This window comes from Sinohyriopsis cumingii, chromosome 17 (assembly GCF_028554795.1).
Source record: "Sinohyriopsis cumingii isolate HCF-2022 chromosome 17, ASM2855479v2, whole genome shotgun sequence".
NCBI lineage: Eukaryota > Metazoa > Mollusca > Bivalvia > Unionida > Unionidae > Sinohyriopsis > Sinohyriopsis cumingii.
In genome coordinates, this window is record NC_142977.1 from 47,281,365 (window position 1) to 47,298,519 (window position 17,155).

The window sequence follows — 17,155 nt, forward strand, 5'->3', positions numbered from 1 at the left end:
TATAACGCAAGTCAACGTTTTTTAGTTTACCGGTGACTGCGACAGGGTTACTATTTTATGTAAAAGGTTAAAATACCCCGTATATTTTACATCCGTCGCAGTGGAACTTCGGTATAAGAGTACAGCACTTTAAAAGTTTTAATCTGATATACTGAGATTCACTGTTTCACAAAAATATCGTCACCGTAACACTGTTTCCAGGTAATACATCGAACATCTGAAAGCCTTTTGTGAATAGTATTGTTTGTTTGTTTTTGACTAAAATGTATGAATCTTATCACTGCATTTACTTTCTTTCTTGATTTCTGTAGTACTCTGAAAAATGTGTGTATCTGAGCTATCCACATTGAATGTTACAGACGCAATATGGACGCCAATTCTGACAAACATTCTGCCAGGCATAGCTGTAATTCTTACGTGTTTGATCTGTGGATTCCTTGCATATAAATCACGAAAACGGTAAGCACTGCAATGTACGCTTGTAAGTAGTTTTTGAAACAACGTAATCAATATATATATATATATATATATATATATATATATATATATATATATATATATATATATATATATATATATATAATATGGAAGATGTATCTTCATGCCCAAATTATCTCCGTTTTTATAACTTCATAAAACATGAAAACTGCGCACCTTTTAACTACAAGTTCGGTGAGTTTAAGGGCCATAAGAGTTTGGTCATTTGTGATGTCATAATGCAATTATGTTTTCGAAATAACAAAATGTATTTCAGACAGAAAACAATACACAGTTAGCTATCTTCCTTGTTATCATATATTGCACCATAAAATATAACACATATTCATAATTAGATATAATAGTTTCTAAAGCCGTCGATTATGAGTTCAGAAACGATATAGCAATATTAAAAATATAATTGATCAGGAATCTCTCTTATATGCACTGTTTCATAGTCTGGTATTGCAACTTTTAATTGTATGCATTAGTATAACCGGATTGTTTCAAATGGAGTAAATCAATGAAATAAGTAAGCCCGTCCGACGGATGAGCCATTTTCTAGAACTACTTAGAAAAATGAAGGCTTATGTATATGTCAGCCATCAAGTAGATGCCTAACAATATTAAAGTAAAAGGAAGGACCAATCTGGACTTTATACGTTGAATCTGTAAACATAACAAGATGTAGGTAACGTTTCATTAATTTGTTGTCAATATATTACTGTTGTTATTGAAAACTATATACAAATCAAGCGTTCTTTCTCTTTCATCTAGTAATGGCCTTGATGACGTATCTATTACAGTTTTGTAGCTTTGTCCGGAAAACATATGTTCCAAAATATTGTAACAATGTTTCTGGCTTTATATTTGACAGATAGGTCTATAAATCTATTTTACCTATTTATGATTATGTTATTTTTTTGTGGTGAAAAAATATAGGGGTGGTGGTCTTGACTTTACTTTAAAAATTATAAACCTCGTATACCGCTCATTACATAATAGTTCTGGCAGAACAAGAGATTCAAGCAATGATTGGAAGCTTATTAAGTTTTAGGAGTAGTGAAAGGTTCACGTCTGTTCCAAACGGAAAGGTGGCTTTAAAAACTACCTATGTTACTATTGAGATTTTCTGGGCATCTAGTCACCTATTCCATACTAGGTAGGGGCATTATGGCAAACGAGTCCGTTTACGAACAGAAACTGATTAGAAGATTTAACGCAAAATCAGGGAATCCTGGACAGGGATAAATTATGGCTTGAGTGATGTTTACAAAGTACTTGCTAAATCTGGAATCAGTAAATGCGTTGTAGTGCTGGTTGGGAGACCGCTCAAGATATAAGAAACTGTAGAGCAAGGATATCTCTTTAGAAACGGAATACACAGGGAATAAGTTAAACCACAGAGTACTAAAGAGCAAGTTTTTGAGCAGCGGGGGTGGTGGGTGGTGAACAGACCAGAATTGCAGGCCGAAATAAAACTTTCTACGACGGGTAAAATAATACAAACGTCAATAATGCTAAAGTAGGGAGGGTAAATAGACCAAATTTATTTGCGCGATAAAGCCTTCCTACGACGAGTGAAGAAAAAAACAAAAAACAAGCGCCACAGAGGCTTCTAATCGGGCTATTTTTTGTGTCAAATATATTTATCTAGGTCGTCAGTGTGTGTGTGTGTGTGTGTGTGTGTGTGTATGTGATTAGGATTTGTAAGGTAGATTTAACAATTTTTCAGTCATATCGCTAAGATGTCTGCAGTGTGCCAGTTTATAATGATGTCTAGCACTGGGGCATCATGCCACATACATGTAGCATGATGTCCCACCCAGTCACATTATCCAGACACCAGGCCCACCAGTCCTAACACTAACCTATTAATGCGGAAAAGTTAGCGAGGCAGCTATTAGTAACATTTTTGTAAGTCTTCGGTATGACTCGGCCGGGGTTTGAACCCACGACCTCCCGCTTCCGAGGCAGACTCTTTAACCACTAGGCCACCGGAGCGGTCCTTCATTGTGTGGGTGACCTGACAGAGTCAAAGGTGTAAAAAAAAGGTGGCGTAATTAAATCAATAATATCAAATAAAAACGCTAAAGACGGAATTTCGCACAAGTAAGCTAGCTCTACAGCGACTAGAGGCAATTAAAAAAATATTTTCCACTTCGTGATTCTGTCAAACACAAACTACAAGAGCGTCAGAAGTCTCAGGTGGAATTTACGGAAGGGGCATAACAATTATTTAAACCGGTTACGAAGGCTACCGTGGGTCTTCTTCCCACGTTGGAGCAAACTGCTAAAGCAACTGAAAAAATAGCGGAGAGAACTATACAAACAAAAACGTTTCTGAAAGATCTTCAAGGTGAAATATATGCTGCTCAACCACAAACACAAACATAAGCAGTGCTTGAGCAGCTTCGTTTTGAAGTATCTGATATAATGGAACTTTTTACAAGAACCAGAATCAGAACAAGTAAGAAAGAAAACTGAAGTGAATGAGAAATTTACCGAAGTGAGTATTACCGGCATTAAAAAGCTTAACGACAGAGATGACTTACCTATGTTTGCCGTACATCGTTTTGATGAAAGAAAGAAAAAAAATTAAACCCGAGTACACTGATGATGCTGTAAGTCGTGATAACTGGTATAAATGGATATTTCGCATATACTACGGAGTTGATCAGGCCCGAAATAATGATACAAGATATATTGCATTTATTAATGGAATAGATAAATATCTTGTACATTTACAACAACCACAGCCAATATTACAACAACCACAAAAACAAAAACAACAATCACAGCCAGTATTATAACAACCACGGTCAGAAATACAACAACAACAAAAACAACAAAAACAGCAATCACTAAAAAAACAGGCAAAACAACAAGCATGGAAAAAGAAGAATGGTATTATGAACGACCTGCCTCCCCGGTGCCACTGGAAGTGATCTTGCTACTCAAGGAAGTGGCCTTGATAAACTTTGTCCAAATAATGTTATCTCCGACGTTGAACGACAAGAAATTCTGATTGGCGGACGACCAGCCCGTAATAAATCCCCAGAAATCATTAATGAAGCAGCTGAAATTTGTCAGAGATTATTTATAGCTGGTATCATGGACATTAATGTTTGTCGGTCTTTCGTTGACGAAATCGTTGATGATCATCGCATTGATTGAAGGTATGCAATTAGATCAGAGACAAGAAAATAAGATGATCATACATAATGCTCAAATTGGACCTGTAATGGTCAGGGTGATAAATTCGCAATTACCAACATATAAAGCGATCCACGAAGATGGACTCGGCGACGTTCTTCGGGGTCTGTTTAGGAGGATAGCCCCAAAAGCAATACCAATTTTAAAGCAACTAGGAATGTAAGCTATTGACGTTGTTCGTGATAAAGGTATTTGTACCATTGGTGATTTGCTAGTAAAGCAATTCAGCAATCAAGGATAGACTAACGATTAATACGAAGGAAACCCCAGCCAGTAAAATTGCCCAGCACTGAAGTTATGCCTGCAAATGTCTGTAAAATAATAAATTAAGCAGCAAATCAAAAACTAGCAGAGTTGTCTGATGTACCCTGTCAGAAAAAGAAAAAATATTGCTGCTATTCTAACTGCAGGAAGTGATCATCATGTTAGACGATAACGAATATAAATAATATTTAAACGTGTATCTGATCCAGCATTTGACATAGATGCACCAGTTCTCAAGGATGAATCGGTACGCGATTATCAATATTATTCTTATGATGCACGAGAGCCAAATCAGCGTGGACGAATCGAGCTACAAGTTCAAGATACAAGTAAATATTTCTTACTGCTGAAACATGTATTGAAGCAGAAGGAGAAATTTTAAAAACAGATGATACTGAATATGGAGCTTATGTTAGAATTGGTTTTGTTAATAATGGCTTTATGGCGTTATTCAACAGTGCTACATACATGTTTGACGGAAGAAACATTGAAATATTCCAGAACGACGTCAACGTTTCCACGATGATATTGGGTCTAGCAAGATATTCCGATGATCATTCAAGATCAGCTGATCCGTCAATGTTTGCCAAAGACACTTCTGACTACGGTGACAACAGGCAGTATAATATAATAGACGACAAAGAAACAATACCACTGACGCTGCCCTGTACCCTGTGATTCATGGTGCTAATCCAGAATTAAACTTAGGATTCGCTTTACGTCGACAATGCTGAAGGATGGAAGCAGATTATTTTCATGTGCAATTCCATTGTCACGTATCTTTCGATCTTGCAGAAATGTCGGACAATTTATTTTCGGAGCTAAGCACATAGTTGTACGTGTTAGAAAGGCTACCGACGATGATGCGATTGGGCGTCCTATGATGCAGGTAAAGTAATGCTGACAAAACTTGTATTGTTGATGCGAACAATGTCACCATCATCGCTGAAGAAGAACCATTGCTCTCTTTTATCGACTCAGGTGGTAAATCAATATTATTATGGTTGACGATGACCACAGATAGTGTTTAATGTAACAATAATGGTTTTGCACATGGCAGATATCATCGCAGCAAGGTGTCTCTGCACCGCGACACATATTCATTGCTTTCCAAAATACTGAACGAGTAAACTCACAAAAAACACAGCGCAATGATATTTGACAAACTTGGTGTTATTGAAGTTTCATGCAGGATAAACGGACATCAAGAACCAGCTGAGGACATAATACTAAACGTTGAGAATAATCATGCTGCATGTGCATATCATCGTTTGATGACATTCATGGGACGTGATCACAATGCTGATTCTGGCTTGCAAATATTACTACTTGAGTAACACGTGGATTTATTTAGACAATCTGTTGTTGATATACACTTTACACTTTCGAACTTGTGATAATTACTGAGCAATCGCTGTTATACTCTCAGAAAAAAAAAATTGCTTGAAGGTGTTGCTGGAAGAATGAGAGTTATTGATGCCCACTGGAAAACATGTAATTAAATTACTCATGATATTATAATGTCATATCATTATGTTAGTGTTACTCTGACTCTTTGACAGATTAAAAAGATACAATCAGTATCATAAAGGAATCGGGGAATAAAAATATTGTTGAAATCAGAACAGATCGCAGGTGGTCCAACTCTCCTATCACTGACAGAACGTCAACCCAGGTACTTCAGTGACTCCAAACTATCAAAGACTTAATCTTTCTGCCGGTGCTATTAAAGACTATGTCAAGACGGGTGGTATATTTCCACTTCTTGCAGCTATATCAGCGTTAGTAGCCGCTGCAGCCACATCTGATGCAAAAGAAGATGCACTTGGTGCCGTTGGAACTGACTCTGAGATGGCATTAAAGAAAGCAAAAGATAACGGAATCAAGATTTTTTAAAAAATAAAGGGAAAGGTCTAAGACTGATAGGAACTCCCCATTCGTGGTACGGACAATTCGCTCGAGGATCAGGTCTAAGACTCCTCGGGACACTTCGCTGATTCTTACAGTGTCCAATTTGGATTTACTTGATGTTGCTAAAACATTAAACATCAAAAATGTCAGAAGTGATTTTCTGCGTGACCAATTACGAAAACAACCAAACAGTGTTGAAACCGGTATTATTAATCTCGATGGAAGTTCTGGCCCAGGTACTAATTGGGTTGCATACGCGATTGACCTACGTGGAGTTGTGTATTTTGATTCGTATGGGTTGGTCCCACCAAAAGAACTTTTAAAATATGTTAGCAGAGTGCAAAGCACTCCGCCCATTTGGTATTCAACATTACCAACACAGACAATAAGCTATCCGCCAAAATGTGGCCGTGAAGTAATTGCTGTACTCCACGTTATATGAAGGTCGCTGACACCACCTCATAAAGTCGTGTACGAGTATACATCGTCATCCAACGTTTTAAATGGGTCTTAGTGAATATGCAATGGTAGGTATTTACGGAAGATCTACTCTGAGCAAGACTCAGGGCAAGCCCCAAAGTGACTTATCCAAATATGCAATAAATTTGTATATACGTTCTCTAAGGATTTTGTAAAATTAAAAATAAAAATCTTCTGTTTCTGAGTCGATGTTGTACAAGCTCTCAAACAATTATTAATGTGGTATTATATAATGTACCAACACGCGAGAGTTTTTGTATACAACAAAGAGGTACTCAAAAGTGTCGTCAGAACAATCTTGACACACGCCCATACATACAAATTTGATATACTTTATGATGAATACGGCGAAGAAATTGTTTTGTTAACGCAGACACGGTTAAAAGAACTGCAAAGAGAACATATTATTATGATTGTGTGCGATAGAGATCAAATTCTGAATTATGCACATTTTTGCCTAAAATTTGATATACTTAAAAATATTTTGATTCAGAAAAGATTTTGTACGAATCAAAATATAAATCAAAAGGATCTTTGAAAGAGATCATTGATCATAACGCGCATGCGTGGACGATGGATATAAAAATATTTCCATGAGATAGAACTGTTCAATTTAATAACGGTGATATTTTTGATTTATAAGTAAGATTAGTAAGAATGATCCTGTATACGTTTCTTTGTTTCAATGTTCCGAATAGGGAAATTATGATCATTTTGTACGACCTAATGGAGATATTTATCGATCTGAGTTCCTCCACTCGGAAATGACTTTGTCACCGCTTTCACAAAATGACTTTGTCACTGCTTTCACAATCACTAGTGACGGTATCACAACTTTTGCTTTTACAATCGGACATTATATTTTTCAACTGTCTTACAAGCGCATTCACTATTACTTTTGTTTCGTATTCGTGAGACAATTCTGATCTAATTTTCTCAATTGCGTGTGCAAGTTAAGCAAATTGTTCAACTTGTATATCATCGACGGTCGCCAACGATTGTATCACTGATTGTTGGAGCAATTTAATGAACCTATATTCGGCTAGTAATCTATATCTACCTTGGTACCTTCGTTCATGCAGTGATTCAAACTCGCATATAATTAATTCAGGATCAAGATTATCAGAGGTTTGGATACCATCATCATGTATCTTTTTAATTGCAGAAATAATAGTATTAATATTTTCGTAATTCATTATATAATAAATATCTGTTTAAAATAAAAAATAATATTTGTATTCCTCAACCAGAAATGTATTTGCAATAATAAGGACGGCACAACACATATTTACAGCATATATACAATTTTAACTATTATATACAGTATATAAAATCTTAGCTATTATGTACAGTATATACAAATTTACGTCCAACAGACATCTGCATTGATCTGTGCTAATGACCCTGTATCCGTGCCTTTGTTTTAAAATTCCGAATAGGGCAATTATGATCGTTTTGTACGACATAATGGAGATATTTATTTGAGTTCCTCCACTCGGAAATGAAAGATCTTGCGTTGAAATATACCGATCATGTTGAACAGTTACTTGGCAATTGTTTTACCTTCCGTTAATTGCTGCCCACGCTGGCAGGGAGAAAAATTCATGGTCGCCGACAAGATCGGAATTTCTTGAAGATGTCCAACACAGTTATGTTGAATACGGACACGGTGGATTGTGGAATACTAAATACGATTATAAGGATGTTATCTCATTTTATATGGTTCCATGTTATCCTTAAAGTTTTCTTGGAATAGGAGAGTGTTCTGAGTCTTTTAAGAGATTTGGACATCCAACGCACGAGATGACCAGAGTTGCGATAAATGGACATTTATCAGATTTTGATTTAACTGGATTATGTTTGGCTTGGTCGTCATTTTTCAGAAAAATGTTGGAGCCCAATAGTGCTATTACGATATATGACTGATGCAGGAATTGTAGCGTCATTGGTTGTAAGCGGAGCAATAATATCGTATCGTCCACAAAAACAAGTTTGGTTGCCAGTCGTTGAATGATCTATTCTTGACGAAATATTTGAGCTTAATCCCGATGAAATTGAATACGAAAATAAACTTGCAAAAGATCTCGGCAGAAAACTAAATGTCAAATTCACTTAGGGTGGTTCACATCATTATAAACGACATTGTTGTCATCTAATCATCGACGGTGCCGTACTTGAATCAATAATTACTGACACAATAGAGAAAGGCACATTTATAAGCCGAAATATTGCTTACTTGCCGGATGGAACTAAGCATGGAAAAATTGTGAACTATATTGATGGTGATTCACCACAGTTTACTCATTTAAGATCTTCGATGTTAGTGTATGTTTCGATAAAGTTATTATCCATGATAATCAGATTTCCTGATTCCGAGGTTGGAGTTGCCACCTATTCATTTTATATTAATACAAATATACATATTGGTACCGATGTATCATGGGGCGAATGGAGAATAAAACGAGAAACGATACTTAGTTATTCTGAATCAGCCGACGTTGAATCTATGGATATATACCATAAAAATATTCAAATGTCATTGTCATCATCAGCACCATCGGTATATAATCTCGTAACTAGACATACAACTATTTATCTTAACGGAGGTGGTAGTTTTGGTAAAACAATGCGTACGATTGAATCATTTTTGAACAGTTGTTCAGATATTTCTGACTCATTCTTACTGCATCAGGAAATTCTTTGCCTGCATCAGCCTGTAGCAACTGTGGCCATCATAGACCACCTTGTGGCCGTTATTGATAAATTCGTTTAAACGCAGATGCAACTTCAGTTGCTCTCTTTCTTGATATCGGCTCTGCTTCTTTATATCTACTTGCAAGATCAACGACTGTTAACGCGTATTTGTATGTAAGCGATTGACTTCAACGTGTTTTAATAGTATCATGTAGTAAACACAAAATATCTGCCTGATGAACGTTATTGGTGGTACTTACATGACAATGTGCGTAATGAATTTGTTTAGGAGTTGTTAGCTAAATTTGTCATATTGCCTGTCGTGCTATCAAATCTGCAGCAATAGAACGTGAGACTCCTGCTGCATCAGCAAGTTTACTAATCGCTGCTCTACCCATCCAATATCCTCTTGCACTATAATAAATCGATTCCATTATGATAATAATAATCGGCCGACTAATTATCAGCTCCTAGCACTAGTTTACCTTTCATCGCAGATCTTAACAACAATTTAGCAAGTGATTATCCGACAGATTTTTTTTACAGACTTTTACGTGTGTATCAACTTCACGTCTGCAATATGTCATTGATGCAAACCTGTATTTTTATACGCGACATCATGAACGTGGCACGACTGACCAATCGCATTTATTGGATACTCTCCAGGTCTTGGTTGATTTCGCTCATCGCGTTGGATATCAAGTCTGGTTCCAGGACCACAATAATTATATCCAGGAAGATGCTTTCCGCCAGGATACTTAGCCCATGGAGCTCCACGTAATGTTCCCAGTGAAGCAGCGAAATCTCCACCTATGTTATTAGAGATACATTTGTACTTTTTGGGTACCACATTTTATACACTTGCTTGTAACTACAAGCTTTTTAGTCCTTGTTATTGTTATTAATCCACTGGTGGGGTGGGGGTGGGGCTCTGCATCGAACACAATATAAATTGATATTATTTATTATATTTGTACAACAAGGATATCATTGATTTCTCAACGACAGTCAAGCGTCATCTACTCTACCAAATTATATTAGAACAACTATCATAGGTCCATCTGGTCCGGTAAAACTCAGTTGTTGCTTAATTTGATAATGAGATGCATCAAGTGGGATAAATTACATTTATTGGCATCATCTGCAGATGATAAGCGATGCTACAATGTGCTTAACCATTTTAATGAAAATGCAAAATTGTTGGACGAGGACGGTAATGATATTATTGACTTTATTACCGATATTGATGAAGCTTCATCGGTGGATTATCTCGATGGATATATTAATAATTTGGTAGTAAACGATGATGTGATGCTAGACAAACAATCAAATCCAGGTCGGATATTTTCTCGAGTGGGCACAAAAACAGAGACGTGATTATGTTACTCAGCGATATGCGCAAATACATAAAGTGATCAGAGATAACTGCAATTTTCTGATTATCTTTAATGGAGTCGATACACATTCATCAGACTTGTTGATCAGGGGACGTGGATATGATTAAATTCCGAATTTTTCCTCGCGTGCTCAAACTAGTCCTTATGGATTTATCACGATAAATTTACATGATCCTCGGTCGCGATGTCGTGTAGGTCTCGACAAAATTTTGGTTGAGAGACCTGTCACTTTTGTCACTTTTTTAGACCCTTGACTCTGTCAGGTCACACACACAATGACAACCCCGATAAATATATTTGGCACACGAAAAAATAGCCCTGTTATAGGTCTCAGTGACGCTTGTATTTTTTCACCCGTCATAGGAAGGCTATATCGCGCAAATAAATTTGGTCTATTTACCCTCCCGACTTTAACATTATTGATGCTTGTATTTTTTACCCGTCGTAGGAAGCTTTATTTCGGTCTGAAATTCTTTTCTGTACACTCCCCCCCACCCCGGAGCTGCTGTTTGGGATATGAGTGACAAAATGGTAGAAGTGCATTAAGCTGCTGAAAGGAAGTTGTTTTTAAGGAGTCTGTGTGACGTTGATCTGAGTCCACTTTACTAACTTTACTATGGCTTTGTTTATCTATTGGTTTCTGTTTTGTTCTATATGCAAACATTATTGAATATCACTAAAATTGGCCTGCGGCAACAGCAGAATGTTATTTTTGCATTATTAATTCTGAACTCTGCTTGGATTTTTATTCATTAATTCAATTATCTAAATCATCTGTCGTGCTGCCCTTCTTGCTATACACAAACGCGTAAACACACAATTACTTACGCTTGGATTAGTACATTAATTCGTGGTGCAATGAGGTTCAGTCTATGTTTTACATTACTAAGGTATGATAATGAGCTGAGCTCTAAAGGACCACATAACTGTCCGCTAGAGGTCACGTTGATCTCATCGTAAGTGTTGTAAGCACTTCCAAATGCGCACAATTAACTGACGTGTAAACAGCGTTATTTTCAAGAGAACCAATAACAAGCAGAGACATAACATTTTATTCAGGAAAAATTTGACGTATATTTTAATTACCACCTCCAGCCCCACAAGCTGCCATATATAATCCAATTATGCTTGTGATATATATATATATATATATATATATATATATATATATATATATATATATATATATATATATATATATATATATATATGTGTGTGTGTGTGTGTGTGTGATGTAATGGAATCATTTATTTTAATAAGACTGATATATGCAACTGTTCATTGATTAAATTGTCATTATTTCGTTTATTTATATTGTGATCATATGACTTTTCATTATGTCAAAGGCGGTTTGAGACTAACATTTCAATCTTCATTGAATGTCACTAAATATGGCTTTCACAACTCGATAACTGGTGGAATAAAGAGAAAAGACACACTTGACAACTATTAATTGTAAGATGGAGAAATTTTATGAGTTATTCGAAGACCTTGATAACCGAATAGTCAAGTGCTCTTCAATCAACTTGAAAACCAGGAGGTACACGTGTGAGGACCCACCTGAAAACTTGGAATTCTAGCATGAATATCTGTGTTAGCTGACAAACTCGAGAACCTACGATTCAAGTAATCTATAGTCGAATTGATCACTGGTAGAGTCATATGGGAAGACTTAAACGAATTAAGTTGGAAATGCAAATGAGGCATGTGTATGAAGCCACGTGATAGCGGAGTTCACTTGTTAGTTTTATGCAACCCATGGGTAGATCCACGTCAAAGTACACACAAATGAACTGTAAAGTTACATAATTTAGGAAATGGAATAATCATGTAAGGATATGTGCAGAAAAAAATAATGATATTTGCAATAATCGAACTTCTGAGGGCCTGTCGTGCGGGCTTGATAACTTGACATACTTAACCTAATATCTGCACATTTTCCTGCAAACAGTGTTAATTCCACCTCTATGAGATTTGTACAAATGCCCATTCACTTTGATTGAAATGTATCCTTGCAAACTCTGCCATCAACTATGAAAGGAAACTTGCCATTATACTCCCGTGATGTCATATGGGAGGTGATCTCTGCTCGAAGAATTTGTTTTACGGGCCATACAAAGTGGAGGTTATTACAAGGTGTGGGGCCTCTATATATGAAACGTGGAAGAATATTACATAATACAGTAAGAGCGACGTTGTACTTACTAGGCAATTGTTAGGCAAACAGAAATAAATTTAATGGCTGATGAGTCGGTGTCACTATCCATTTCTATAGCATTGCCACCATAAAGCATAACGACAATATCGGGACATAAGAAATAAAGCAAAGAGTAGACATATAAAACTGTATCCATTTTGTATTCTGCTCTACCTACAACACAATGGTACTTCATAGAAGGGACGTGTATCAAATTAAAGTCAAGGGCTAGACGATTATCTTGTACCTGCTGTAAGAACAATTGCCCGCTATTCGAAATAAAATGGCATGTAATTAGAGCAAGAGGCATATTAAAGTTGGGTAGAAGACCAAGGCTCAGAAAGAAATAAATAAAATGGAGATTTACTCACTTTCCAAATCCTCATAGCTGCAATGCACAGTCTGTGTAAACCAATTAGCGAAGTGTCGCGCGATAATGGTTGGAATTACATTATAAATTGTAAAAGTAGACATAACCTTATTGCACCACCCATTAAAGTACTTACATAAGCGTAAGCAGTTTTATATATATATATATATATATATATATATATATATATATATATATATATATATATATATATATAATGCGAGCACATATTGAGTAATAAAGCACATTTAACTTTTTAATGCATATTCTAGTTTACTATATATATCTTTGAAATAGTCACTGTAGCATTTAAGTAAGCCAGTCTTACTAAAATGTACAGATACGCTGTAGGTGTCAAGAACGCCTAAACTCGGAAATTATCACCAACTGATCGATACTGTCTTCTGCACCGGGATAAGTTTAATAATTTTCCTTTCACGGACATGCAATCTATATTCAGGTCTTTGATAGCCCAACTTATCACGAATTAAATTTTTATATTCAATATTAGCACCCAAATAAAACGAGAATAAAGAGGTTAAATTTGAACTTAGATATTGCTATGTAAATTGTAAGCAAGTATTTACAATTTAATTAATTATTGCTATGAATGACGAGAAGACATAATGTAAATTTATTTATAAATAATTATGCTTGATATTTATTTGTGAGAAATATTTTGACGTGTTTACTGTCTTTCTTTCTGATACATTTAACACATATTAGCTTTGTTATTTGCTTTGCAGACGTTGTAAGCAAAACACCAACATCACCGGGGCTGACGTTGGTCCACCACATGCTGACATTGGAAACAGAATGGTGCTGGAACTGATACATACTGAGATAGATCCACATACTAACTACTGGACAATAGACGAAGATAGCACTGGAGGTCTACGTACAATTCTTGACAAAACTGGTGCTTCTGAAAGCCCCAGTTTAGATTCAAGATCTTGTCATATAAAGAAAACTATCCCTTTAGAAAAGTTGGAGGAAATTTGTCTACAATCAGATGAAAATGCATACATTCATCCCATATGAATAAAGTTTGTTTGTATGACTGTTCAATCACATAATTATTTAAATTGTAAGTGTGAAACTTGTAAATAAATGTCGAAAGTACATTACTCACTGTCAATCCACACAGTTTATTTCAGTGTCCTAGATTCTGATTTCCTTTTTAATATAACTCAATAGAAAGTATTTTAGATGCAATTTACATCATTTCTCATTCGTTCGTATCAACTTCACGTACCAACTCCCAAGATGCAGCGTCTAGGAGAGTGCCTGAATGTTAAAACCGTCAAAATAAAATTAAAGTCATTACGTCCCAAGTAAATGATTTTTTACTTTTAATTTGACTTATATAGCGATTCTTAAATATTGACGATTTCGATATTCAAACCTGATATAAAGTTTAGTATTCACAAGTATACATTAATGTCCCCAAACTATAGCTCTTTCATCAAGTTAGAAATATCTCGAAAAGTGAAAGAAAACAAACACTTTATATTTTGCATTTGTTTAATCTCTTTCTAGCAAATTTTATTTTGATTTTTCAGGCTGTCTTTGTTTCTTCTAGTAAATTCAATAAAATCATATATTATCATCTTACGTAGTCTGATCAATTAGGATAATGAAAACATATTTCGTTTCCTTTACCAGGCATGTAAATTAAGGATTCCTTGTTTGATGTTATGTTACGTATTTATAGTATCTCAATCACTTGTTCACACATTATATGTTATAGAGAGAATCTTATTGAATAAATTATGTATATTTAATTTATAATGAGTGCTTAACTTTTGTACAAGATCGCAAGTTGTAAACAAGCATTTTTATATAGCATTTTGAATTCTGAGTCTTGCTTATACTTACACTGTAATTTCCGTTGTAAATACTCATATCTAGGTCAAGTGAAAATGTCTATAAATTGAGATTTGATAAACTAATAATTCAGTCCTGTGTTAGGTGTTTAGGCTCTTACAAAACGTAACAGGTAAAAGGTGAAAACAACAAGCTTTGTAAAATATAACAAATAATTTATTTCCATAGAAACACCAGGTATAACTGAGAAAATGAATTTACAGTTTTACGAATCAAATCCAAAAATAATCTAAGAATTAAACAGTAGAAGTCATAGTCATAAAAAAGTCCTAATGAAACTGAGTTGGAATCAATGAAATCCAAAATGTAAGGCGATGACGTATGTTGTGGTCAACGTCTTACTGATGTGTCAACAGTTCTTTGTTGAATCACAGAAAATAATATTACAGTTTTCGGTAAATGTTTTTGTCCAAGAATTGATTTAAAGCACTAGTATTTCCAGGGAAAAGAATCACCTTTCTTTAAGATAAAATAAAATAATTAGCCACAAAACTGGTCAAAACATGAAAAACTTTAACTTCTCAAGTGTTAAGGCAATAATATCTATTTTTTCTCAAAATATCAGTAATAAATCTAACTACAACGAAAAACAGATACCCGGATGTGGGACAATCCTCTGGAAAAACCCAATAAATACATGTCATTTAACACGTAGTCCTAGTATGGCCTCGATTCCACTTTATGAATCTTACTCTGAGAAAGAATAACAAAATCTGTTTTAAAACAATTGTTTACTACAAACTAACACTGGTTCTAAATCAAGGTCAGGAACTAGGTCAGTATTAGATTCAATGTTTATATAAAGTTGTTTGCGTAATAAAAATTAGACAGAACTGAATTCTATTCCAGTAACTAATGTTCTATTAAAATAGCAAGTAATGGAATTAAAAAAATAAAACAAACAAAGAAACAATTAAACTGAATCAAATATAAATTAAATCAGATATTCATAACACCTGTTCTATATCAATCTGTGGTAATCTATGATCAGAGTTTGCAGTCGGGTTGTTAACATCATAATTTGAGAGTTATCATTTATTTAAAATATCCATTAGAACGTGTTCATTTACTTTTAGATTAATACACTGATTTAAATTTTTCGTGAACTCATTCAAATACATTCTTGATTGGATCATTATGCTATATCAGGCCATGCAATAATATTAAAATTAATTCGGAGAGGGCAAATTTGCAGGGTCGGATCCGATGAAGTGTTGGTGTTGGTGGTGGTGGGGGGGGTCCAAAAATTTCAAAAAGGCCCTGACTTTCCTCGAAAGGACACGAAGCAAAAGTCTGTCGTTTTACTCAAATGTGCATAATACCCCCCCCCCCCCAAAAAAAAGTGCGCATGAATAAAACGATGGTCAAATTTCAAGTGAAAAGTTACTAAACGTTTGTGTGTGCAGGTTTTTTTCTTTTTCTGGGGGGGGTGTGTGTTTTGCCTGGGGTGGGTCTAATCCGGCCCTGAGCTTGTAGGTATCATGAAACAACGATTTAGGTATCACAAATTTCCACCATCCATACATCAGTGAGACGGTAAAGGGCAATAATAATAATAATGATAATAATATACCAACTTTTAACCTGTATATTGCTAGTAACTTTTTCTCTGTTGAAGATGTTATCCCATTGTAGACGAAACGTACGATTGTCATCGAACAACAATAGCAACTCGTAATATGCCAAGCCAGAACTACAGGCACTTGATTCCTGGGTAAACTAATGTGTCCACTAACTAATTAACACAAGGTAACTAACTCTAGCCGGTTACATTCTCTCCCATCGATGACTCCGATCTAATTTTCTGATACTATCTGAGTAGTCAGTCACTCATAACGTACACCACTGTAAAGAAGACAATCCACGCCTTTCATCCATTACCATTTAAGCAACCTTACTGACTCTGAAGGGCCAATTTAATTTTACGAAAAGTTTATACGTTGCTTCGTGCTTTTGACGTAAACAAAAATATTCTTCGAACGCGGGCACGTTATAACGAGATAATTCATAATTGGGAACTTTTCACCTGAACACAAGTATTACACTTTTGTTTTGCATGCTGTAAGAAACGGGGAGGGGGATTGGTCAAAAGCGTTCTCCATTACCTGTCACTGTTTCTGCCCCCACCCCCCACCCCCAACTAGTTATACTGGCCGCCATGGATAGATTATCTATTCTACTAATAATATTTACAGAAGAAAAGGTTGGCTCCCATTATCGGAAAGAAGAAATCCGGATAAACTCTATACCTTTTACAAAATT

General features: G+C 35.5%; 1 protein-coding gene across 1 annotated transcript; it reads left to right on the forward strand.

Annotated features, from left to right (window-relative positions):
• Nucleotides 1-322: 322 nt before the first annotated feature.
• Nucleotides 323-14,681, forward strand: LOC149778550 (uncharacterized). The gene is made up of 2 exons (XM_089938355.1): nt 323-459; nt 13,753-14,681. Exons 1-2 carry the CDS (start codon nt 323-325, stop codon nt 14,045-14,047), a joined length of 432 nt encoding a protein of 143 aa, XP_089794481.1. The 3' UTR covers nt 14,048-14,681.
• Nucleotides 14,682-17,155: the final 2,474 nt, after the last annotated feature.